We start from the raw sequence: 17,744 nt of genomic DNA on the forward strand, positions 1-17,744 counted from the left end.
TTTATTCAAACGTTTTTTTCCTCTTTGTTATTTTCGATTGCACCGAGATGGGTGCCAACACAACAAGCAATTTTCTTCGTTTGAAAAATTTCCCTAAATCTATGTATCATTTTTTTCTTTGGAGTTTCGTTATGCGTTCCTGAATTTCAATGCGCACCCTAGCGAGAGAAACATTTGCTGTGATGGTAAGCAGTCGCGTTCTTTAATGTTTTTGCCTTGTACATATGACGAATAGTTACTTTCCCGTATAAAAAAGCTAGCTACTTCAAAAGCTAAAAGAGGTACTTATAAAATATGAAAGTTTGTGAAATATTGTCGAAAAAGAAATAGAGGAATTTGAAAATTATTACAAATTTTAATGCTTGTGTATAAATCGTATAAAAACAATTTATTACGAAAATAAGGATCTTCTTCCCGGACCCCTTGCTCACTCGCGCAACATTTCTGTAGCCGAGTAAATACGATAATTACATCTCCAGTGAGCAATTACGTGTAAATTATTAGCGATCAAATGAGAAATAGTTGTTGAACCTGTATGAAAAGGGAAGGATGTGTTGCGTGCATGCAGAGAAGAACAATAATCCTTGAACTCGTGGATTGAATTGCTATATCGATTTTTAATGCTCATCTCGGGGACCGTTGAAGGCCGCGATCCAACATTTATGAAATTGACCCTCTTGATCGTTAAAATTACCGCATAAGTGCATTTCAATATTTTGATGTACTCGCTATGAGTGAATTTGTACATTCCGACTCAAAAGTTTCTGCCTTAGATCGCGTACTGAACAATTTTTCAAATCTCTCACATTGTCCAGCACTAAAATATTAAACTTAATTTTAATAATACAGTCCTCAAAAGTATTTGGGTATTTAAAGAACTTTCTACCGATACGCTTTTAAACATTGACCAGCGGATAATGCACGTGGGTAAATGTCGTGTGAAAAGGTGTAATGTTGCGAAGATGGCAATAAATTACACACGGAGGGCCGAGACGTGTTTTAATCCTTAGTTTCTTTTCCCCCTTTCCTTTTTCCAATTTCATGTAGCATGAGATGATTCGTTATTTTTTTCGTTAGAACCTGCACGCCGTCGTTCTCTTGTTCAGACCCATATTTATCTTTTTTTCTTCACTCCCTATAAACTCGTTCGTGAACTCGTAAATATCGATGTACTCCGAAAAAGTTTGAGAGAATTGCTATTTTTTCTTCATTTTGGTCGAGGATGCGTGATTTCGAAACCCTCATTATACGTTCAACATCTAAAAAGTTGGAAAAATGTACAGTACTTCGTTGGCAATTACGAATAGTTCGACATCGATGAACTTGTACTTAGGTACTTATTGCAGCCAATTGTCGATTGAGTAAAACAATGTATGCTTCTCCCTCTTTTTTTTCTAGCTTGGTCAGAGAGCCAATCTTGCAGTGGTTTGAATTCCGTCGATAGCACACGTTTACCTGTTGAGCATTTTACATCAGTATTATATCGATTTCGCTATTCCCAATTGGACCTCCTTTGTAACGTTTTTAGCGATTTTTTCGCTATCGAAATAACATGCACTAAAAATTTAGTTAAAATTTTTTTATTTATTGTTTTGAAAAAGGAATTTTTAACTTATTCTAGAAAAGAAATATTTTAACTTAAAAAGAGTCAAGATTACGATTTTGATTGTACGTTTACCGAAATATTTACATACGTATACATTCATCCATATCTCTTCTTTCTCGCGGTAGCGGACTATGTACATTCTACTATATTACTACTCCTCTAGCGCTGCTTGCCGTTGCTACGGCAACCTTATATATCGATTTCTCTCTTACCCACCCCCTACATACATAAGAGTTAGAGATAGTATAAAGCTCTCTCCCTACTTCTCTGTGCTGGGAGGGTTAGATTTTGTTCTCTATCTCTTTTTCTCTTTCTCTCTCTTTTACGCTGAAAGTATAACCAAATTCTATGGAGAGGCTGTTAATTCGAGAGAATTGGTTGATGCGATAAATTGATCTATTTAAATAAATCAATGTTCTTGAGAAAAAAATTATTGCGATAATTGACGAATAAAAAACTCAACTTTAAAAAATGCGTGACGAAGAAAGAAAAAAATTTGTTTTCTAAATCAACTACATACAGAAAATGTTGAGATTTCAATTCAAGCTTTGAAAGGTTCTGCGGTATTTTTGCTGCTGTGTCACACTTTAACACCATGCGCGCGAAACGTCAAAAAGGTCTCGACTTCCAGATAACGTGACATAAAAGCACTTGAAAAGCACACGCGATTCTCAATACACTTGACAGTGAGGATTTAGTTACATCTTTTCGAATCAAATTTTGAAGTTTTCGTTGTTATCTTAGATATTCAAATTTTACAATCGAACTCGTGCGAAGCGTCAAAAAATCTAGTCTCCAATCCAAGATTCCACGCTAGGTGCTATTTTCAAAAGTGCGAGCTTATACCATTTTCGAATTTGCATTTTTCCTTTCGAACTAACTTTTTTTATTCAACGCACAAAGTCGAGTAAATTCAGCATTTTTTTTTATTTCAAAGAAGTCGTGAGAAAAAAATTGCTCCATAGTTACAGGGCGTGGTGAGCAAGTGTGTGTATGTGAATTTCCCCCTTGAGATTTGAAATACTTGAGATGATGATGGTACTTGAGAGTAACACGATTATCTTGGTGCATTTGGGATTGCGAGTTTATTATTTGGCTTCTTTTCAGCGTTGTTATACACTATCTCGAGCGCCTTTTTTGAAGAATATTGTTAATCTCGTGTGGGTATCGGTAAAAGAGAGCTCGATGATTCCACATTATCTACGTGACGCAGACCGGAGTCATTGTAGGTCGCAATGCTGCGGACCCTTATTATTATTATTTTTTTTAACTTCAGACTTGATGTCAAGTATCATCATCATTATATATTCAAAATAAAGACATGAATAACCATGAGGATTTTTCGTGTCTTCTTTTCTAATTTTGGTAAGTAGTAGGTGCAAGTAATAGGTAGCAGAATTTTCTTACTATTCCATATAAATAACGTATAGAAGATCTACTGAACAGGCAGATCGTATACTTTACTGATATGCATGCGTATTCACATTTAGGTTCACGATCTGAGAGTGACTTTTACTACTACACGATACTAGTATTAAAAGACACTAGAACGAGAACTATGCATCTTTATACATTTGCTTTCTTCCCTTTAAAGGGTTCAGTGATCTTTGAATACCCTTTCCTTTCATCCAATTCTCTTTTGAAAAAATACACATTTTATACGATTGCTTGGACTAATTCATTATTGCTTTTACATCGTTTTGTTTTGTGCTTTTCAAGAATCGATAAAAAAAATTAATTCCAAAAAAAAAAATTTGTCCATTTTTTTTGAGATTATGACAATACACACAAATGCGAAGTGATAAAAGAAAAAGTTGTTTATTTGATGAAACGACATGCTCGAATTGTTTCATTAAAAAAAAGTCGTACAGGCACATACTTTTTCGAAAAGTCTTATAAAAATTAGGGGCTTCAATCCAAGAAATAATATGCCCTGAAAAAAACGGATGGAGGGATAAAAACTACCGTTGTGATCGTTGCTCGCCTTTAAGAGTTTGGCGATTTTTAAATTGTAAAGCGAACAAAACGAGCCGCAAGAAGCGGATAGAGGCACCTTGCACCGCGGGTTCGTTCTCCGCACGCAGGTGCGTATAGGCCAGCTGATCGTGCCAAGGCATCTCTCTTCCTATACCTGTTTATAAGACTTCTTTTCATCCATCAGCTGCTGCGCCTCTCTGTACTTACATGTACGCACCTTTGCATCGAGCAAGGTCAACCGCGCTGCCGAATCCCAAGGTGCAAGAGAGAAAACCTTTTACGCGTGGCTTGCATATACCTGCCTTGAAGCGGCGATGTTGCTGCCACTGCTCCTCTTGCTGTTGTTTCATTGTCTTGTTCCACAAGTGTACATTACGCCTTTCTTTTTAACTCGATGTTTATCTTTAAATATAATATAACGAAGGTCCGGGATGGTTTTCGTTTTATAATGGTCAGCGACTCGGATGCTTTATTTCGGTCTAGGTTTCTCTTTGTTCTGCGACAAAATGCTTTCTTCTTATCTTCCTTTTTCTCACATTGCATTTTCTCTTCTTTCCTTCTCTCTCTCTCTCTCTCTCTCACTCTCTCTCACTTTATTTACTTTTTTTTTTCTTTTGAATTACATTTTTTTCAACAATGATTTTATGCACTCATGATCTCAACTTTATTCCATATTAATGAGTGGTACATTTCAAAAGATATAATCACAATTGCCGGCTGAGTTAAAGTATATTATATCGTAAAATTATATGCAACGAATTGAATCGAGGGTCAAGCCTTAATCGTTATAATCATTCATTCATTACATGAAATCGTACTCCTTAAACATCTGAACAGATTTCTAAATTTAAGCCTTTTAATACGTAGCAGCTCCATAAATAATTGTCCGCGACATAAATATCTTCTTAACAGCAAAAAGTCCATATATATTGCCGCGCGACAGTTTCAGTGGCTTTTTTTAGTGTAGCAGCATGAAGAACGTAATATCATAAAATTCAGTTGGGAACTCACCAAAGTGGACCTCGCCACTCCGGTAATGTCTGGAATTCGTTTGATAGATCCTCTGCTTAATCGAATGCAAGTATCGATTATATTGTATTATTAAATAGATAATTTACCAAGAAACTTGTACTTTCTCCAGTGTAAAAACTTCGCTCTCGAGCTTGATCCTTTTTGGCTGCTGTGCCATGCGCGCACATTGAAATTTCGAGAAACAGACGCCGAAATGGCAACGTCGCTCTGAGTATAAACCCCCGATTCATAAAGCAGCATAAAGTAAATATACACGCGAGTAAAAAGGTTGGATTCCAGGCATATTTTGTGTATACGCAAATAATAAAGGTTGCGGGTCAGTCTGTCGGAATAGAGGCTCATTAAAACGTATTTATGAAAAAAAACAACGAAAAAAAAACGAAGAACAGCAACGATATCTGTCTCTTTGAAAGAATTGAGAAACCGGTTGCATATTACAATGATGTAAGGTCCGCACTGAATCGTTATATTGTGAAGAAAAGTTCTTGAGGATCAATGAAATCTATTTTAATTTGACTTAGTTTAGATGCAGCTTATGGGTGATTCATTATTCAATGAAAAATTACTTTTTCCAAATATTCGTTGATAACTTGTTACTATTACCACAAAGACCATTATTTTTGTATATAAATTTCTCTTTTTCTTTCTTTAATTTCTTCTACTTAAAAAAGCTTCTACAAGAAAAAATACCACATAATCAAAGCTTACGTGTGAATATTTTAAGGGACTGATAGTATTTAAGTACTTTCTTTGACTTCTGATTTCTATAAAGGAATTTAATAATGAATGAAAGGACTTCGAGTGCAGGTGTGCCTTTTACAATTTATAAAATACCAAGCACTTGAATACATGTGGTTTGAGCGCAGCTCTTGTTTCTTTTTATCTTTTGTATTGTGCTTAATTTCCCTTAGTGTTTTCTCTTTCTTCTATCATTTCTGTTCATTTCAGTTCATTTCATTTTTTTCTTTTTTTTCATTTCTTGTGCGACGTTCATTTTTTAGTAATTATGTAAAGCCAACTTTTCAACGACGAAAAAAACCAGCAAATTCAACTTGAACTTTTTTTATTTCTGTCATATGTACTTTGTCATTATGTTCCTTTTTTGTATTATTACTATCGAATGTTTTTCTTTTTTCCATTTCCTTTGTTACAACGCAATTAACTCTTGGCTTGGAAAATTTTTGTGGTACGTTATTACGGAGATTTATCCTTTAAATGATAACGAATACATTTTCTTTGGAAAGTTGGCATGGGTATCACGTCGCTAGTATAAGTTTCCTTTGTTTTGATAATATGATCTTAGTTTTCATATATTGGTTGCATATATAATATTCTCGAGAGCCTCAACGCCAGGAAAAAATGATACTATGTACTGATGTTACACACACTTTATTGCGTGTATACGCATGATACTTCTTTTTGAAAGAACTCTGAAGGCAGAGTAGAAGTGAAAATTCTCAAGGACGGTTTCAAAACTTTCCTTTGAATATTTTAAAAATGACATGAATATTGAACAAAAGATGTCGAAAGAAAAGTCACGATTTTGTTATAATTCTTAAATTAGACCAGTTGAGCATTTTGCTACTTATAATGAAAAATTTGCCAATGGTGTAATTAAATAATTATTTACTAGAAAAATGAAAAAAATCTTCGTTTCACGCTCTAATTTTATTATTTGCCTGTAAATGTTAAAAATACAAAATGGAAATGCTTTCAAAACAAATTTTCAAAAAACACGAACTAATAATTTTTCCTTCGCGGTCACTCAGACTGTTGCGTTCTCACCTGACTACACCCAACAACCAAAATGTCGCCACTACTTAAATTAGCTTAAACATATTCACTTTATTGTGTAATAACTGCACTGACTGTGCTTGAATTCTATGTAACTATTGCCTTTTTAGTTAATATTATTACATCTTACAAAAAATGTATGTGTACAGCACGTGTATTACAAATGTAATCCTGTGCCCGATGAAATACCTCCATGCAGCGAGGAGTTTATACCGCAGCAAAGTATAAAGTGCTAAAAGATATCTCCTCGGGTTCTACCGAATATGGTAACATTATAATTTTCTCAGCTTGCATAAATTAAATCAACTAAGAGCCTTTATATTTACCTTAATCATAGGTGTTTTGATGCTCTATTATAAAATGCACCTTGAGGACGAATGTTTTTACACGACAATTTTGATGGTGAAGCCTATCATACAAACTCAAAAGGAATGCAAAAAGTACAAATTTGACGCCAAAAAAGTGCTAGGTACACATGGTCAACAAAATATCGTCTATCTTAAAAATCCAGATGTAGGAAACCCCAAATTATGTGACTCATGTAAGGACATGGTAGTTTTAAACTGTTGTTGTTTTAATAATTAAATGATTAGAATAAATTAATACACTAATTTACAGTATGACTCAAAAAACAGAGTCGATAGTCATACAGTTTATAATGCATTTACTGGTTGTTACGGACTCGGATTCATCATGAATTCGCAAGCGATATTTCCATCCAACTCAAAAGTTCATTAGCACTCTCGTGTCAAGTATACAGTAAGAAATCAAAATGACCAGGTTTTCAAAATTGAACTAATTTGTTATAGGTTTTATTTTTCTATGTTTCCAACGTGCAGTAACCTGAACTCAGTTAAATTTTCTGCTAGTATTACTTTTAATTCTCAATCGATGCCAGTTGCATATAATATGGGATCAAAAGAGTGACAAACTAGTGGAATTGATGGACCACCTTAAAGTGGCTATATACGAATAGAAAAAACATTGGAGTATGAATTAATCGAAAAAAAAACCTTTAGCAAAAAAATTTCGCAAATATAGTGAGGTGAAAATGCTTTTCAAAGTCTCCTAGCCTGACATGCTAATTTTTAAATAGATAATTTTTAGGCGCTTGCATTTTTAGACGTTGGAAAATTGTAGGACATATAGATGCGAATGTCATATAAATGACTATGATTCAATCACTTTTTACTATACGCTAGTAGAAATTCACGATGATCGATGCGTTGAAAAAACTCTAGAAACTCTCTAGAATCTTGGAAAAAATAAGCGGCAAGGAGTGGATAATTATTGCGAATTCTCAGCATGTATGAGTGTATTAAAATTCCTCTCGAGTTCGTTAGATTGACACAATAAACCACAATAAATATGATAACCCTTATTTTGCACATAGTGAATTGACTTTGACGTAAATCTGAAGATGATCGTTTTACATATATTATTTATGAGAAAATTCATATTATTGATTGTATCATTCAGAAATTGATAAAAAATTCATTTTTATACATAAAAAAATAAAAGTAAATTAAAGTTATCTAATAAAATTTTTCGTCAAAATTCATTTAAGATTTTTTTTCATTTGCTTTATGACCGAAACTTGAAAACATTTTTTCGAATTTTAGTGCATATATAAACCATATCAATCATTTTTAAAATGAGTCGTTAAATATCTTGTCACTTATTTTAGTCGTATGAGATGTAAAAAGAGTGAAAATTGAGAACAAAGATTACTAATTTATTTGAAACTATATAAAATCAATGAGAATACTGGTAATTTTCTTATAAAATTACGGTTGTTAGTTATGCTAAATAAAAAAGACAATTATTGCTGTAAAGGGTCCAATTGAAGTATCAATCGATCCAAGAAAAATTGGCGCTAAAAGAAGTATGAGTCTGTAGAGGGTAATGTATTTCCCCAGTAAATATTTACCCGAAAACAGCGTTGACTCAGCTTTTACAATGTATGGTTCAATTTCGTAAATAAAGAGCTAAACTAGCGAGAGAGGGATTGTACTTAAATCTGTGTTTAAACTAAATTAACAAATAATTGTTCAGTTACAATCAGTTTGACAGTTTTGATCTCGCCCAACTATACCTAATCGGAATCATGTCGTTGATACGTAAATTGATTTTCGCTTATTTATTTTTGTATCTAACAACTTCACTGACTGCGTTTCCTTGCGACGTAAGTAGAATCTGTCATTCTATGCAAAATAATAATTATGGCCTAAATTTTCATAATGGAAAACATTCGTATCTAGCTTTCTTATCTCAAATGCGGAGTGGTTTCTCTAGAAGAAGTAAAACTGTGTGGTAAGGAGGACATACCTACGCAAGTAGATTACACAGTATTGAAGCATAGTGGCTCAAAAAATAATACTGAATCAGGTAATAATTAAAAATCTTCAATTCCTTCACGAGAGTATCAATCAAAACAATTATATTTTATCATCTAAGGTGTTGTGCGAGTTGGTTTCAAAATACCCCCTAAAGTTGGATGTATCTACAAAGTAGTTTTGATGGTCAATCCTCATATAAATACTACATTGCAATGCGACAGTTATGAGTTTAACAAAAAAAAAGTTACGGAGACTTTCAGTCGTGAACTAACGATCTGTCCTCAGAAAGAAACTATGATGACTAAATTTGATTTCCCATATGGTCAAAGCTGCAACTCAAGTGTATGGAAACTCAATTATTTTAACATTCATAAGTATATGGGCTAAGCCATAGTTAGCGTGATGGCCAAAACAATTTTTTTTCTTAAATTATGTACTTTTGAAGAGTACGTTGAAAAGTGAAAATCCTGAAAGTTTCAGCCCTCAAGGTCCAACCCTATTGGATTATCAGGGCCTCAAAGTTGAATTTTCTTTTTCTGCTCATATTCTGCTTGCAATTCTAATTTTCTGGGGTTAATATGAAAAAATTGTTGAATCTTGGTTTTTAATGCAAAATTTGATATAGAATTCAAATTTGTACTTAAAAATCTTATTTACAACTTGAAACCCCATAACAATGATATTTTCCTGCATTAATCATATAACTGTACTAAAATAAATGTGTTCGTATCCTTCGATTAGGTCCATATTGTAACATGTTCATCGATGTATCAAAAGACAACTTCTGATAAATTTTGGTTATCGGCAGACAAACAGAATTCATTATTGAGCTTAATATGAGTCAATAATCAAGGAAAATTAGAGAAAAACCATGTTTCTTGGCTCATATTAAGCTCAATAATGAATTCTGTTTGTCTGCCGATAACCAAAATTTATCAGAAGTTGTCTTTTGATACATCGATGAACATGTTACAATATGGACCTAATCGAAGGATACGAACACATTTATTTTAGTACAGTTATATGATTAATGCAGGAAAATATCATTGTTATGGGGTTTCAAGTTGTAAATAAGATTTTTAAGTACAAATTTGAATTCTATATCAAATTTTGCATTAAAAACCAAGATTCAACAATTTTTTCATATTAACCCCAGAAAATTAGAATTGCAAGCAGAATATGAGCAGAAAAAGAAAATTCAACTTTGAGACCCTGATAATCCAATAGGGTTGGACCTTGAGGGCTGAAACTTTCAGGATTTTCACTTTTCAACGTACTCTTCAAAAGTACATAATTTAAGAAAAAAAATTGTTTTGGCCATCACGCTAACTATGGCTTAGCCCATATACTTATGATTGAATTAACAAAAAAAAAAATAAATAAATAAATAAAATAAAATTACAGAGACAATTAGGATATAAACTTGATCTATTGTTTAATAACGTATTTACTGCCTGTTATGGACTCGGATTTATCACGGATTTGAGGGAAATGATCATTCCAACACAAACAGTTATTAGAACTGATTACGAGAAAGCTGATATAGGCGAAATCAAAAGTTCTTGTGGATTCACACCAAATAAATTTGAATCCGATAAAACGTAAGAGGAAAAAATTATCAAATCGACAAAGTAAAATGGAAAATGCAATAAATTTTTGTTTTATATGAATTTTTTGTACAATAGAAAAGACTCAATGTCAGCTTTATTTTCGATTAACGTTTCTCAAGTTCCTAGAGATGTCAAAGGTATTTACGTAGGAGTAAGTAATGAAAAAAGTAATACCCATGTGATCCACATACAGCAAAGCCGACGACCCCATAGAGAATCAGAATATGTAAATATTGACTTCCATTACAATTATGGATATTGTGAAGGTCACGTGGTATGCATTCAAATTAAATTTCTTCTCTTTGTAAAAATTTTTTTACTTTACGTTTCCCCTGTTAGAGAGATGATGATCCTCTTACTCTCGGAAGAATTTCGTGCCATTACCGTGATTTTGAGTTTCAACCAAGTAGGAATTATAAGGTGTTGGTGCATCTTGAGGATGATCGATGCTCAGACGGGCTTCTTTGGAATGCTGCAAAGCAAGAAGGCATGAATCAACGTTGCATTTTTGAAACAAGTACGACTATCATCAAAATGCTCTCAAATTAATTAGATTGACAAAACAAATTTTTAAATTTCAGAGTGTACTCTTAATGAAAAATTGATTGTTGATGAAACTATAGTAGATATACTAGATGGAAGAGTCTCATGGGGAAAATATTTGACTTTAAAATTTCAGTGGTGTTTTGACAGATTGGACATAGCGATGGGTTTGGTAATTTGCTATCTTATTTTCCATCTATCAACGGCCATAGACCATGAAGATGATTAAACTTCATTCACGTAGCAATTCTACATCTTTAAAATTGTTAATATAACAATAGGATAAAAAAAAATTAACGAGTTGTTAATTTTTATAAGCTGAAAAGAAAAAAAGGGAATGCACGAAATTCTCTGTGAAATTAAATGTATATATTATGATTCCGTTTAGTACAAGCTATAGGAAGATAACGTTATTTTGATAATTAATAGTCTAATTTTACTTGCAACTTTTTAATCATCGTTGAGAAAATATGTGTGGATGACAATGGATATCGAAAAGATTCCGTAAATAGAAAAAGTTTGCCAAAACTGATAACAGTACAATCATTTACAATTATTAACGCTGCTTGATGTAAAATCTTGATGAACGTTCAACAAAAGTTCGGTCAATTTTTAATTGAACAATGGTATAAAAATTGAATAAACATTTTCTTTGCTAGCTTTAAAATACAATCATTGGTTTTTGTCTTTATAAATGCAGCTTAGACTAATTAGTTGCGTTTATTGTTTAAAAATAAATCAACATTATTATACAATTTAATATTAATTTCTTGCTCCTCTGATTCGCTTACGAATAATTGAATCCTACAGCCGAAGTTTAAAGTGGTCCCAATGATTAAAACAAAATAAGCTATGAAAAATATCAAAAATATTTAAGCATGAACAACGGGATTTTAAGATAAGTTAATCGATAATGGTCCATTCATTCTTTCACCTAAAACTTTTTTTTATATTATACAACTAGAGAAAAAGTTGAACTTGTTTTTATTTTGAAAGAAAGATTTTTGTATTATTTGAAAGTACCTAGCAAGTTATTTTTATAACTAAATATATTCATCATTACAACAGGCTAAACAAATTAAATCGCAAATTTTATTCCTGGAATTTTCATGCGATTAAATCCGTATATGACTCTTAAATGAGAAAATGTACACGTGCAAGAAGGGTATGGAAGAACTATTATAAACACACGATTGACTCCCTGACCCTATACCATTTTTAATGCTTTTCAATTTTCACATACTCGGTAGCTGCTGCGTACAAATTAAATTTTCGAACGATTTTAATGTTCGTTGTGTTTAAAGTATCAGTTTAATATTAATTTGAGAAAATTTTGAAATAGACAGAGATAATTCGTTGGCGTAAACTATTTTAGGATGATTATTTGCTATTTTTTTTGTCAATTCCAAAGTGTTTAAAGATGAACTTTAAAAAATTATTCTTCTTTTGAGTGCTCTTTTTTAAACTCACCTTCTTACTATGATAAGCACAAAAAGAATTTCGTTGCCATCTTCGTGCACTAGCAGTAGCATTTACGATTAGCAACTGTAAAATAATCCAGTCTGAATTTCATATTTTTGTCATCTCCTTCACTGTTATTTCATAAAGCACCACTCACATAAGCGATTGGCAACATCTCACCATCTGGGCTCCAGACCAAAGTTTAATGTCGAAAGCGTACATTATTTTCTCAGGTTCGAGATCAATAAAAGAAAGTAGTGATTGTTAAATCCACGAGGGACGAGCTTTAATTGTGATTTCAATATCCTCGCCTGATTTGAGAATTTCTCGTGTCTCGTCGAATATCCTTTGCTATTGGAATAAATTGCACGGCAATTTTCTCTTCGCTCGTCCCGAGCATCCCCTTGAGCGAGGCATGTGTTAGCGAACAATCTGCGAATGCCAGGCGCGCGAATCAAGTCGCACAGTCAGATATACACGTTGATAATAATTATATCCTCGGGCAAACTCGCTTCCTTTTTCCACGTTCTGCTCCCCTCCAGCCTCGTTGATGAGCCACAATACACGTTTGGATACCGTGACTGTAGCTAAAGCTCGTATGACACGCGTGAATCAACCACACGTCGTCGTTGATTAAACTCAAATATCGAAGTTCATTTTTTACATCCGGCCTGCAGTAAATAACCAAAGCTAAGTCAATTATTACATTGCATAAGAGTCCCATCGAAAGCTCGTTATACATGCGTTGATACGGTAATGGACTCGAGGCACATTGCAAGATGTAATTAGCGTTTGGATTAGTAGTAGCATGTTTCATTGTCATCGCGTGTCCTTACATTTTGCGACCAGATTCACAGCAGGCACGAAGCCGCTATATCTTGTATAAATGCACATTTGCGGGGTGCCTGCGCGTCCCATCATTGAAGTATGAGTCGATGTCTTTGTTTGAGTCAAAATTGACGGGCGATTACACGCAGCTTCTAAATAGGGTGACGATCAGAGTTTCTTTTCAACTTGCATTGTAAAACTAAATTTATTTGCTGAATAATACTTGCGGTAAATATATCGAATGCTTTCGATGAAAATTCACTCTTCATAGTAAACAAATTCAAATGTTGACAAAAATACGTTCAAAAAAAGCCATTTTGATGGTTTATCGGGCTTTGATCGATCAATCGAAATTCATTGATTTTTCAAACCTTAGCTCATCATAAAAATATGAGCATGTTTGTTCGTGTATAAATTATATTGTATTTCATCTTCTCGAGAAAGATATGAAAATTTCGAAGAATAATTTATAGACACCGACGCGTCGCGAGAAACGTGTGCATTGCCAAGAATAAATCTTGCATTGTATCCTGCAACGTTTTGTGATATGTATTTACGAGTTTTTTCCTATTAATCCTTTCTCGTTTTTTTTTCATCACTCGATAAAATATAAGTGATCGACAACTTTGCTTTATGGACGTCAAATTTAGTAACATATTAAAACAATTTTTTCTATTTTTTATGAGAAACATTAAGTTCTGAAGCCAGTGCTGGTTTTATTTCTGTGGCTTGAGTATGGACAGAATGAAAAATGAAAGTTGAAGCGAAACTTGTGAATTTATTATTTCAACTCGTGTGCTTTTTCCGAGCACGTAGCATCTCTGCAATTTCGTAGCTGATATTATATTTTTCTATCTTGGGTTTTTTCATCTACCAAAAGTTTTGTAAATTGAATCCAGCTGTGCTCGAGATCAAAAGAAGGAATTTTAGAATTAGAGAACATATCTTCGTTCTTATAACACGATACTAATCAAGTACTAGAGTTAAATATTTCATTGTGATACTTTTATTTTACTGTTGTTACACTAATCAATCGAACAAAAAGCTCACCTCGCTGCTTTTTACCCTCTTTTATTTTTCACAAATTAACATTCATACCAGCAATGCATCCAGTTGCTGCTACACATATCTCTGTTATTTCACTATTTTTTGGGTCTTTATCAATTTAAAATTTCTAATGTTTCTTTCAATACTTATTGTTCTCCCTTTTTTATGTGCTCGAAATTCCCTCCATCCTCTCCGTGCTCCATCTCTTTCTTTCTCTCTCTTAAGCTGTGGGTTTTACTTGAAGCGTGAAATACAATATCGATTTACCGACCGACTTATTAAAAACGTGGCTTAAAATTTTGGAGATTAATGTGCGTACTTAACGAGCATTGGCAAAGATAAACTTGGGCTATGTAGAGGTGGCTATTGTCTAATTTAATGCGAGTGAAAGAGAAGAAGCAAGAAAAAAAATTAATGCTTCGAAGGGATGAAGATGGCGATCCTTCCTTTGTCTCGTTTTGAATATGCACACCGGGTATATGACGACTCAGCTTGTTAAATGGAAAAAGGGAGTCGTCTTAGGCGGATGCGGAGAAATTGAATTTTTCGCTTGCGTTTGCAGCGCGATCGGACTTTGCATTTTTTACCCAGAACAGTGCACCTGTTGATAAATAAATGAATTTTTGAAAGAAAACATTTTTTAATCAGTTAAATGCACGCAGATAAGCAGTTTACGAGCAGACAGGCCAAATGAGAAATCGAATAATGAAAATAGAAAGCGTAATTGAATTTTCTGTCTGGAAAAAAGTGGTATGTCTATATTTAAAAAGCACAGTAAGATTCTCGTTAAGGTAACTGAAGGGAAAGAGATAGAAAGAGAGAGGAAGAAAGAAAATAGGGATGAGAAAAAGGTCACTGACTCAAACTGCGAAATGAAAGAGACCCAAGATATTATATCGTAGAAAACTAATAAACGATGAAAGGAAATTACGAAAGTAATATCACGAACTTCACAACCCGATGACTCTTCATTATACGTATTTTCTTGGGGGTTTCATACAGTTTTTGTACGCTTGCATTATTTGGAAATTTTCTTTGCCCGTAATTTTTCTGTTTAATGGGTCAAAGAACTATCCTAGATAATTTGAATCGTGAATTTCTTGTTCGACTACGCAACTAATGGTGAAAATCAATAGTATAGTTTTGTACCCACTGATACAATATAATCTCTTTTCTATGTCTGCCGAATGAATAAGAACAATAAGTTTAGAATCATGACTTCTGAATCAAAGAGTAAAATTACTCGAATTGTTTTCTTTAGACGTTTCCGCGCCACTCACACTTACACACAACCGCACGTGCGAGTTTATAATTGTTTGCATGGTCGATGTATAGGGTGGAAGTTAGGGTACCCTATGCGCTTTTATTTCTCGACCCATGCTTCGTCTCGATTCATCAGTTTCTTTCGAATGCTTGCTTTCGTTCTACACACGCTCAGCCGGATCAAGACAAAGGATGATTTTTCCTCGTCGTACTTGTTTTTTTCACGTTGATTTTCACGTAGTTCCGTAGCGCTTCGGCAATTTCGCTCGTTAATCTACCGCGTGCAGCTCTCTCCTTGACGTGGTGACGATGTGTCAGAGTGAGAAATTTTTCAATCAGATGGACGTGACAAAAAAAATCAATGCATTCCGACTTGCTTTTTTCGCCATTTACGAAAGTTTTTACGTTTTCGCGTTGTTTTTATGTTGCGCAAACAATATTTCGAGCGATTTCGAAGGTAACTCGAAGCGGGGAAACTACTGCCGGAATTCTCTAAAAAATGTCGCGCATATCACGCATGATGATATCCAGTTGCCTCGTTACAATGGCATAAAGGACAGAAGAGGGGTGGCTTTGTGTGATTTATGCTCTTTACGTGCCATGCTGATTGAAAATTTTGCAAATTTCACACAACACTGATGCTCGCATCGATCTTTGCCCAAAGATCCGTAGTTGGCGCCATTGAATTTACGCACCCTAGTTGGAAAAGCGAATTTCCCGTTTGATTCCAAAGTGCTCGCCACACGCCACTCCATAAATCACTCGGTGGTTTATACTGCTCACTGTTTTATCTTATTCCAAAAAAACGAGATGATGCTGATACTCGTAATTCTAACAGTTACTAAAAATAAAGAAAGTATTTGAATTTGCAACGCATCATTCATCTCTCCTTTTTTCTAGTGTTAGACGACAATAATCCACCAACGAATTAATTAATTCGACCGACTCTGGATGCACACACACGAAGAAATACGTTAGCATTATACTTCATCTTTTATTGTAGAAGCGTCGCAGCCGCAAATTTGACCCAGATTATTTACGTATTCGGGTCAGTTGTGTATATAACGTGCTGCATGCGCGCATTTGGTGTGTTTGCGCTCAGGCTGAGCTTTTCTGCTCGATGGCGTAATTTCTCTATTCCGTCGTGCATCGCTTTTTTTTTTGTACGTTTGCTCGGATGCAAAGTGACACAAAAAGTCTAATGTACATGCGGCAAGCTACGCTGTGATATTAAACACAAGGATGTGTCGCAGGAAGCTGATGACGAGTCTGCAGGAAAATTGCATGCGGGCACCCGTATTAAACTTTTGATCATACGTCTCGTCATATATAGCGCGTCTATTAATAAGTCTACGTGTGAATAGTCGCTGAAATCGATCCCCTATAAGAATCGAGAGCTCTACATATTTACTCGCTCCCGTGATTTGTTTATATTTTCTGTGCTCTTGTTGTACCGCGATTTGCCGCTTTTGTCGTCTGCTCAGTCACGAATTATAATTACAATCATGAGAAGTCATAATCATCGATAAACGTGTATTTGTAAAATGCCAGATTCACTGCAAAAGAAAGAGCATGCGTATTGGTTTGGTACCTTTGAGGAATTCATCTCATGTCCATTACAGAGGGTGCATAGTAAGCTATTTCCATAATTAGGCATTTTGGCATTTTAATTATTTTCGAGCAAATCTACTCAGCCCATTGGCAGCTTCTTTTCTCAACATATCTCCCGCATCTTCTCTTTGTTCTAATCTAATTCCCCTTTTATCTCATTTGTCGTGTAAATTTAATCATAAAAAAAGCTTCGTTTTTTTCTTCCTTTTTTTGTAACAACGCAGAAAACATTACCCTTAAAATTATCTCAGTACACAGTACAAAAATTGTGTTTGCGACTAAAACTCGATTTTGTAGTTGCAAACTAAACGTAATTTGGCTTAACTAACAATTTTTGTTGTGCCAACAAAATAGACTTACAAACGAAAATAATAGTTGGAGCAACAAGAATTCTTAGTTGAAGTTGCAAAATCGAGTAATTTATGAAACAAACCAAGGAAAATGTACAAATACTTATAAAGTGGAAATCCATCATAGTCTGCTAGCCTATTCGTTGCAGCAGCCGTGCAGGCCAGTTAGAAGTGTTGCGAGAATTCGATGCTCTGCCGTCTAATTGAGGCTGCGAATGCTAAGATGGGTCTAACCAACGGCGGCTGTGCTTTTTCAACATTGTATACTACGTACCTCGCGATC

General features: G+C 34.2%; 2 protein-coding genes across 6 annotated transcripts in view; both read left to right on the forward strand.

Annotated features, from left to right (window-relative positions):
- The window catches only part of LOC106649507 (zinc finger SWIM domain-containing protein 8), a 31,795-nt gene that overhangs the window by 4,225 nt on the left and 9,826 nt on the right, over nt 1-17,744 (forward strand). Inside the window, exon 1 of one of the 5 annotated variants that reach the window (XM_023459423.1) lies at nt 16,990-17,132. The exons of the other annotated variants lie outside the window; for them this stretch is intronic. Coding sequence (XP_023315191.1) covers nt 17,045-17,132 — 88 coding nt within the window. The 5' untranslated portion in view covers nt 16,990-17,044. Of the gene's footprint in view, nt 1-16,989; nt 17,133-17,744 lie in introns of those variants that run through there. 5 annotated transcript variants of the gene reach the window in all.
- LOC106649538 lies at nt 8,398-11,656 on the forward strand. The gene is made up of 7 exons (XM_014366983.1): nt 8,398-8,594; nt 8,671-8,797; nt 8,867-9,090; nt 10,153-10,349; nt 10,434-10,632; nt 10,698-10,875; nt 10,940-11,656. Exons 1-7 carry the CDS (start codon nt 8,517-8,519, stop codon nt 11,128-11,130), a joined length of 1,194 nt encoding a protein of 397 aa, XP_014222469.1. The 5' UTR covers nt 8,398-8,516; the 3' UTR covers nt 11,131-11,656.

The sequence above is a fragment of the Trichogramma pretiosum genome, unplaced genomic scaffold (genome assembly GCF_000599845.2).
Source record: "Trichogramma pretiosum strain Unisexual culture from Peru unplaced genomic scaffold, Tpre_2.0 scaffold57, whole genome shotgun sequence".
In the NCBI taxonomy this organism is placed as follows: domain Eukaryota; kingdom Metazoa; phylum Arthropoda; class Insecta; order Hymenoptera; family Trichogrammatidae; genus Trichogramma; species Trichogramma pretiosum.